This window comes from Bufo bufo, chromosome 1, assembly GCF_905171765.1.
Source record: "Bufo bufo chromosome 1, aBufBuf1.1, whole genome shotgun sequence".
Taxonomy (NCBI): domain Eukaryota; kingdom Metazoa; phylum Chordata; class Amphibia; order Anura; family Bufonidae; genus Bufo; species Bufo bufo.
Window position 1 is genome coordinate 467,323,030 of NC_053389.1, and position 9,225 is coordinate 467,332,254.

The following is a 9,225-nucleotide window of genomic DNA, read 5'->3' on the forward strand; positions in this document are numbered from 1 at the left end:
ATGACGTCCCCGGCACTAATGGGTGGACTTGATCGCTGCCCTAACCTGTAAAACAGCCTCGGGCAGCCAGGGGCGGATTAAGTGCATGTGAGGCCCGGGGCTGTCTACTCCACACGGGCCCCTCCCTCCATTTTAGTTGAATTTTTTTCAACAGTGAATTATTGTGTTATGTGGGGTGTTACATAGGACTACAGGGAACATCTACCGCATTATCTGCACACAGAAAGTTAGCACTGTTACATAGGACTGCAGGTGACATCTACAAATTAAACTCTTAGCCCGCTCTACATATAGGAGAATACAGCACCACATTCCTCTTACTTCCAGTGACATCTCCTGTCATGTAGACCTTCTCTTTCCTTTTCTCCTCCGTTTGACCCAGATTACCATGACAAATTATTTCAGCCGCATCTCGTCTCTGCAGAGTTTGTTACACAGACACCTTAGAGTTCTCATAATTGGGGTCATTTATCAAACTGGTATAAAGTAGAACTGGTTAAGTAGCCCACAGCAACCAATCAGATTCCACCTTTCATTTTCCAAAGAAGCTGTCAAAAATGAAAGGTGGAATCTGATTGATTGCTATGGGCTACTTAACCAGTTCTACTTTACACCAGTTTGATAAATTATCCCAAAGGTCCCTATAGTGTCTACAGCAGTTATAATGTCCTCTAGAGAGCCCCCATTAATAATAGCTCCCTATATTATGCTCCAGGTAATAATGCCTGTATAATGTCCCCAAAAATAATGTTCCCTAATAGTAATTTCCCTCACACTCCTCCATATAGTAATTTTTCCCACACTGCCCCATATAATAATTTCACCCACACTGCCCCAAATAGTAATTTCCCCCACACTGCCCCATATAGTAATTTCCCACACACTGTCCCCATGTAGTAATTTCCCCAACACTGCCCCATATAGTAAATTCCCCCACACTGCCCCATATAATAATTTCCCCCACACTGCCCCATATAGTAATTTCCCCCACACTGCCCCATATATACTAATTTCCCCCACACTGCCCCATATAGTAATTTCCCCCACACTGCCCCCATGAAGTAATTTCCCCCCACACTGCACTCCCATGAAATAATTTTCCCTCACACTGGCGCCCATAAAGCAATTTGCCCCCACACTGCACCCCCATTAAGTAATTTGCCCCCACACTGCACCCCCTGAAGTAATTTGGCCCCACACTGCACCCCCTGAAGTAATTTGGCCCCACACTGCCCACCATTAAGAATTTGCCCCCACACTGCACCCCTTTAAGTGATTTGCCCCCACACTGCCCCATAAAGTAATTTGCCCCCACACTGCCCCCATAAAGTAATTTGTCCCAAATAATAATCTGCCCCCACACTGCCCCACATGAAGTGATTTGCCCAAAATTAATAATCTGCCCCCCTGAACTGATTTGCTACCACACTGCCCCATGTCCTCCTCTGTCTGCCCAAAGTTGGCACACACAGAAAAAAAACAAAAAAAACCTATTAAAAGCTAATACTTACCTGTGTCCGGCATAGTGAGGCAGGCGAGCAGTCTTCATTGTCCTGCATCCCTCCCGGCACAGGCGTGCAATGACATCATCATGCACTCCTGCGCCGGGATTTCACTACCGCATAGGTCTCAGAACAACTAGTCCTGAAGCCTATGGCGGTGATCGGCGGCGGGGTAGGGAACTATTCGCTCCTGTGCCCCAACGCAGTATGTGGGCGTTCGGGTCGGCGCTGGGCCCCCCAGGGATGCCGGGCCCGGGGCTACCGACCCGAACGCCCCTATTATAATCCGCCACTGCGGGCAGCTGTAAAGCCCGCCAGTTAGTGCTGGTAATGTCACTGGCAACACTGCTAGGTGAAAGCCTCCGCCTAGCAGTGTCAAAAATATAAACAAATAGGCCTTACCCTGCATGATGCTCCAATGCTCATATCAGAGGAGCTGCCTGGGTGAAACACAGGATATGTCTGGGCTCAGCTCTGAACTCGGACAACCCCTTTAATAAATTTGCATCCCTTTTTTAAAGATCTGTTCTCACTTTTTCATTATGGGGTATTGCATACAGTTTTTTTTTTTTAGAACAAGGCGGCAACATAGCAAAAATTGATAAAAGTGAAAGGGTCAAGACTTTTGAATGCACTGTATATATTACATTGTGCAGTTAGTTCATTCTCGCAGTTGTTTTGTTATATTCAAACAGAGATATAAGGGTCCATTTATAATTCATTTTACCCCTGGAAACTGGCATCAAAAGTTCCCAGAGTTTGGCGCACACCATCGTTATGTAACATTTTCCACTTTTTTGGGGTTTTAGAGCCTGGGTGGCTACTTTTCCAAAAAGTCAGACAATGAGGGAGGATGCAGGAGTGGCTATAGCCAACTTGCCACATTTATCTACAAGCTTATCTACACCAGTAAACTGTCATAGATTATATCAGAAATCTACTAGATGCATTGTTGGTGTAGATTCCTGTTTTGTTGCATGGTCGAGAACAGATGTGCCACAATTATTAAGAGGTGTGCATTTCTTAATTGTGGCACATCTGATGCCAGCATGGGAGTAAGACTGCCTTGTAATAAAACCATCTTAATAAATGTCCCCCGGAGTTTCTGAACTTAAAGAGTGAAATAACACTCTGCAGAGGAACTCTCTTTCTAATCTCACTTTCCTCCCTCCTTTCCAGTAAATTGTTCACATCAGCATTTTGGACACAAAATGAAAAGAGTTGGAGTTGACCATTTTATGGCTCTTATATGGAAAGTGTTTCCAAATTAAGCTTAAAAATGGTATTTGAATCCAAGGGTTCTGGAGAACAGATTTCTCATTTTCACATTGAATGCCAAAAGAACTTCAGACAGTTTAAATTAAAGTTCTCAGTGGGACAGTTTTATGAAAAACTGATATGTTGCACAGATGAAGTCATGGAAAGTTAATATCTAAAGGCAAAAGTTTAGCAGCTAGCCTCTACTGAACTATCATGACATATTTTATCTTACTACAAGTTTACAAAAGGAATAAAAATATAGGTGGTAAATGGTTACTGTTAAACACATTTTACATATTCTTCACATTAGTTCTGAAAGTAACCGAGCCAAAATTTTCTAATAACGTAATGCTAGCCAATGCTAACAACAAAGTATTTGGGTAGGGCACTATGAAAAATACAGATGCTATTTCTATTGTCTCCTCCTGTGTGTATTTTTTTTTTCCATATTCTTATTATATATGCCAATTGTGTAAATTTGCACCTAATTTTAGAATTACCTATATACAGTAAATAACCAGGTCCTGTATAGTAAGAAAAATACCATGATGGGACTTTGTCATGAGGGGAATATTTGAAGTCAGTGTTGCCTGAGTCTGCGTTAGCATACTTTATTCTACATTTATCAAATGTCACATGTTTGAAAATTTTTTGTTAACCTTAAACCTAACACTTTTGTCTAGAAAAGCTACTCCAGTTTTCCTACTCCACTCTCCTACTGGAGTGAGACTGTGACTTTTTAAAAATGTCTGAGTGATAAATCTAGATGAAACTCATTAACATAGCTAACCACACCTACATTCCCACCCAAAACTGGAGTGAGTGGTATAAAAATGCAAAAAGGTGAAACTTTTTTGTGTGAGTCCAAAAAGTTAGAAAAAAGACCCCATTTTGCAACTTTTTGAAGCCAGAATTCTGGAGCGAAAGTATCACAAATCAGGGCCCATGTTCTTTTTGATAAGGATGAGTATGAGCTGGCCAGACAGGACAATATTTTAGGCATTTCAACATGTTAAACCTCATACCTGAATGAAATGTGGAAACTGTATATAAGTGATCCAAATCTTTGATGGAGACTAGAGCATTCCATGATAGTAATGCATTAGGGCCCTTTCAAATGAATGGTGCTGTAAAAAGCTTAGAATGGACAGCACTTAAACTGAACACTGACCTATCCTAAATGGATATCTTCACATGAGCAAGTATCTATGTGCCAAGAAAATCACAATCAATCTTTGTTCTTTTCACAAAACTCATTCATTCAAATGAAAGGGTGTGCAGAAATATAGACTACACACAGAGTCCATTCGTGTAGATGTTTAAAACTTCATCTGTGTTCAGGAGTTTCTTATCAGCTATCTGAAAGAGTCTTTAAAGGAGTTATCTCAGGTTATTAAAGGTTCTCCCTCTTTATCAGTAGCAGAAGTCATCATGGCTATGAACTGTGTCTGACATGCATTCATCTGGCATTGCTCAGTCATCCAAGGCTATAGATTTCATTGCTCAGAATATGCAGGCACAATGATAATGGACAGTAATGGCAGGAATTGGTTAAAAGTGGTTTTCCAAGATTTTATATTGATAGTCTATGTTCAGGATAGGATATGACACCCATAAAACAGTTTGAGGCCCTCCTATACTTCCATATGCTGCTGACGTCTAGTGGAAATCATTGAATTATATTTAAACAGTCTACCCTAGGGGAGAATATCCAAGGGGCAGTGATGTCAGTAAAAGTACTTCTGGCTAATGTCCCAAGACCTAAAGATGAGTATATATATTAAATAAATGAGACAGGTTGACCAAAGTGTCCCAACTTTCTAAGATGGCCTGTGGGGGGAAAGAAGGGTTGAGCATTTTGGATTCCAACATATCTCATCCTATTTCTAAAGGGAGATGAGCCACTGTCATAAGTGTCTAACATCATCGTATTTCCCTCTCCACAGTATATGGACAGTTGAACACTCAGTTGAGTGTCACGTGTATGGGGTGTAACAGAAGGAATTGCTGTGATCAAATAAGCCAAAAGTTATCTAAGGCGTATGGCCACATTAAGTGTGTCCCAAGTCTGTGACAGGTCATTGGTAGTATTTGACTAAAGAGAGCTGAATGAAAACATACAGGATGGAAAGTAATCAAACATTATTGCCAATTGAGCTGCAAGAAAAGATACAAGTAGGTTTACATAAAAAGTAAGAACTGACATTGAAAGGAGGAATTCATCTCGGATAAAAATCAAAGTGATGATTTGTGTGATTTGTGTGACTGGGGAGAAAATGAGATGACTCATGTCATGCTGGAATGAAGAAGTACAGTACTGGAAGCATGAAGTGAGATTGAGCAATTTAATAGTTTCCAATCCACTTTTATTGTATCAAAGCCATGATGAAATCACAGTTCAGCATTTATAATGCACAACAAGATGCCTGTCAGTGGAAACATTTGTTTGACACATTTGTTTCAATAGAGATCTCAATAAATCTGCAACATTATGGGCACTTCATACATTAATTGTAATCTGAAGGGAGGAGATTGTGTACTACAACCATAGAGTGTACAACGTTTTTAACCATAAAAAGTGTCCTTCACATTTTGCCACTTAGAGTATAATATGTATGGATAAATCCAGATTGTACTTTATAAAACATATGATCCAATTTCATGTGCTATGCACTACATAATATATCAAGTATTTTAACTGATGTATGGATATTCAGGTGCGCAAAGTGGCATCCTTCTAATACTAACTAGTCTTTGGCCTAGGTTAAGCCCAGGTGAAACTTTCCTTATTGACGGAAGCCTTATATGGCACTCAGTTTTGCTGGTCATAATACAATATAAGAATATTAGACCATCTTTCTTCAAAATTTAGCTCTTTTAACTAAACTGTAATGAACCATGCATCTAAAAGTATTCAGACAGCCTTATATCCTGTTCATAGATCAGATCTTAGAAGTCATGAAGAATTGATGATGATATATTTGAAACACGTAAAACCTTTCATTATACATACGCTTTTGCTAAAAGCAAAATAGCTCTTTAGTTAAAAGCTAATTTTTTATTGGATGTAAACTCTACTTAAGAAGAAAACAATATGAAGTGCTGTGCAAACTCACTATAACATTGCACCAAATATATGTTCAAGCTGTAAATTTGAAAAACGTTTTTTATTTTCAGTTTTTCTCAGTAAAAAGCTAAAGGTATATACCATGAACCTAATAAGGGGTAAGGGATCTTCAAGAATAAACCCATCACTGGGCTATCCAAAGAAATGGACTGTATAAAGGAAAAGTCATACTGCAAAGCCACATAATTTGATGACAATAATTCCGTCAATTTCTGCAACCTCACCTGGCAATTTGTAAGTTACAATGCTAGATTAAAGTATTGGTATACAAGAACTTCAAAATGGAGGGATTGTTTTAAATTTATCATTTATAATGGCTAAACTTACCAATATCAGAACACTGTACAACACGAAGGTGACATTGACAACGGAATGGGCATATAGGTCCAAGTGGTTCATCTACTGGGACTGTGTCAAAACCAGATCCATCATCTTCTAGCATGAAGTCAAAGAGACCTTTTTGATAGAAGGGTTTAGAGTAGCACACTGTGGCAAGCAAACTAAGGATGATAACTGTTTTCATGGCGTCAGATCATGTATAACTGGACAAACCAATAAAACCTAGAAATCAAGCAAAGTTGCACAAAAACAGAATTAAATTGATATATTCAATAATCTGTTACTTTTCTATAACATTCCTAAAGAGGTATTCCGGTTATGTGAAGTTTTACCTATTAGATTGGTGGGGGTACTACCGCAGGGACCCCCACTGATCATGAGAACGAGGACCCCCTACCGGTGGAGGCCTGTGAAATAAATGGAACAGCTGGTCAGGCATACTGACGGCCGCTCCATTTATTTCTATGGGAATTACAGAAATAGCAGAGTACAGTAAATAAAAGTGGGATGTTTATTCATTCTTTCAGGGCTTGCAGGGGTGATTCTGTAAATTATATGGCTACCAGTTTAAAACAGATTCATGCCACTGAGAAAAAATGCAGAATTCAGTATTTAAAATGCATGGCATGTTGCAGAAGATACAAGTATATACACCATAAATATCTTGGGCAAAGGCATCTGGAATCTGAAGTCAAACGGCAGCATGTATTAGTATTGCTTTCTGATCTTACATAAACAGGAAGTACAATTACCACTTCCTTTCCTTGGGGCAGTTAGTCATCGAACAGCAACCATTTTTCTATGGCCATAAAGGGAACTGATTTGAATGAATCCTTATGTTATGAAGAATGCGATGCAGCCCCAAATATTTGTAGCACAGAGAGTACGGTAAAGTATGACTATATGCAAGCAAAAACATAAACCTACTATAAATTGTCTCTGTACTAACACATAGCGCCTTGTCTCACTAGAAACGTATGAAAGTTCTAAAAAAAAAAGGATACTGTTACTGAGGAAGAACATATTTTAAGTCCAAACACTTGCCTTTCATAAGACAAACCATGAAATGCATATGTTTTAAGTACGATAGTTTTTTCGGAAAAAGTGAGAGTAAACACTGAATAATCTGAAATTGGTTTTCCATGGCAAATCTTCTGAGAAAAGACTGGAATTTCCACTCTGAAATCTTTTCTCCATCCCTGACTTCCTACCATTAAGATGATATATTGATAGAACCACTTAACACGTTTGGAATGTGTCTCTTCACAAAAATTCATAAATATATTCGATTGCACATATTGTGTTGCTTAACTTTCATGCATCTATACAGTATACCGGTGATGTGAAATCTGTGTGTCCAGCTGTTGTTACACTGCAAGTCCCAGCCAGATTGATATGCACATGGGGAGATTTATGCAGACATTGAGCTAAGCATATCCATTCACACAAACATGCTTGCATACAAAGTCTGCCCATGGCACTCACAGTGACTGGATACCTTTCCCTTATTCAGAACATATAAAATAGTAACAAATCACTAAGCCATAGAGAATGGCACTACTGAATATAAGGTTCTTATATTACACTTAAACAATTAAGTAACTTACAACCTGTCATTACATGGAAGCATACCACTTAGCTGACAATGCAGAAACCCTAGTTTATAAAATGCTATATGGTTACAGTACATGGTCTGGAAGACATTACACACCAACATATGGACACAGCTAATCCTTAATTTCTAGCTGCAATAAATCACAGCAGTGTCATTTTATTAGTATCCTCCCATATACACTAAATCTGTACTAAGATGTACTCAGTTCTACCTTGATCTCAGCTTAGAATAACACAAAAGCCAAAAATGAGCAGAAATTGTACAGTCAAATCTAATAGCAAGAAGCTTGAGAAACCAATGCAGACTCATAAGGAGTGACAGAAGTTCACTGCATGACATAATTCTTCTGCTTCTGAAATTAAACAGAATCTAGAATAAAACTTTCCTTTTTATATCCAGTGTAAATATAACCCATACCTGGTAGTCCTGGGGTTTGGAAGAAGACCTTTCAAAGTAGAGATGTAAATAAAAAATTCAGTCCAGACAAAAGGAGCCTACAGGTGTGCAGAGGAGGAGGGGGTAGAGCCAGTGTTCTGCCACTGTCACTTTGTGAAAACCCTCCTGCTCCTATTCCCTAGCACTGTTAGAGAATAGTTTCCTTCAATGAACACAATCCAGGCTGACACCCACATTAGATCATATGGTAATGATATGTCTCCAACATCTTTAGCCAGAACTTTTATCAGCCTTTTCTTTCACATTTCATAGTAATCTGCTCAGACTATTGTAGATTTTATAGTAGTGGTTGTGTGGTTTCAGTCATTAAACTGACACTTTTAGGGAGGGAGGTCCAGGAAGATTTTTTAAGGGAGAGATTGAGGTGTCATAGAAAGTTTTAGACTATACAATGTTTGTGCTATTGGGCAATACATTGAGGCAAGCCAGGTAGCATTTAAAATTGTTCTGGCGCATAACAGGTTAAATGTTTCATGAAGTGTTCTATGCCATTCCCCATCCTCAAATGATTTCTGCAAACATCCCATTCCAGTAGAATGATTAAGGTTATAACTAGAAATTCATACCTGTAAAATATATCAATTTAGCTTGATTACTGTGGAACATATTGAATAGATAGATAGATAGATGGATAGATATTAGATAGATAGATAGATATTAGATAGATAGATAGATATGAGATAGATAGATAGATAGATAGATAGATATTAGATAGATAGATAGATATGAGATATATAGATAGATAGATAGATAGATAGATAGATAGCAAAATGCACAAACATACCCACAAACATACATGTGGCAGAATGTCCCGGCAGGGGAACAGTCTTCCGCATCCGTGCTAACTCTAGCCCACTGTGCCGCTGGAAGTCCGTTGTAGTTTTTGTCCGAGCCAGAGCGGACCTCCGGCGGCACGGTGGGCTAGC

At 39.0% G+C, this 9,225-nt stretch overlaps 1 protein-coding gene across 1 annotated transcript in view; it reads right to left on the reverse strand.

Annotated features, from left to right (window-relative positions):
- The window catches only part of DCN (decorin), a 60,060-nt gene extending 51,518 nt beyond the window's left edge, over window positions 1–8,542 (reverse strand). The window contains exons 1-2 of the mRNA XM_040408767.1: window positions 8,261–8,542; window positions 6,217–6,450 (exon numbers count right to left, since the gene is read on the reverse strand). Of these exons, the coding sequence (XP_040264701.1) occupies window positions 6,217–6,412 (196 nt within the window). The 5' untranslated portion in view covers window positions 6,413–6,450; window positions 8,261–8,542. The remainder of the gene's footprint in view (window positions 1–6,216; window positions 6,451–8,260) is intronic.
- Between the last annotated feature and the right edge of the window lie 683 nt (window positions 8,543–9,225).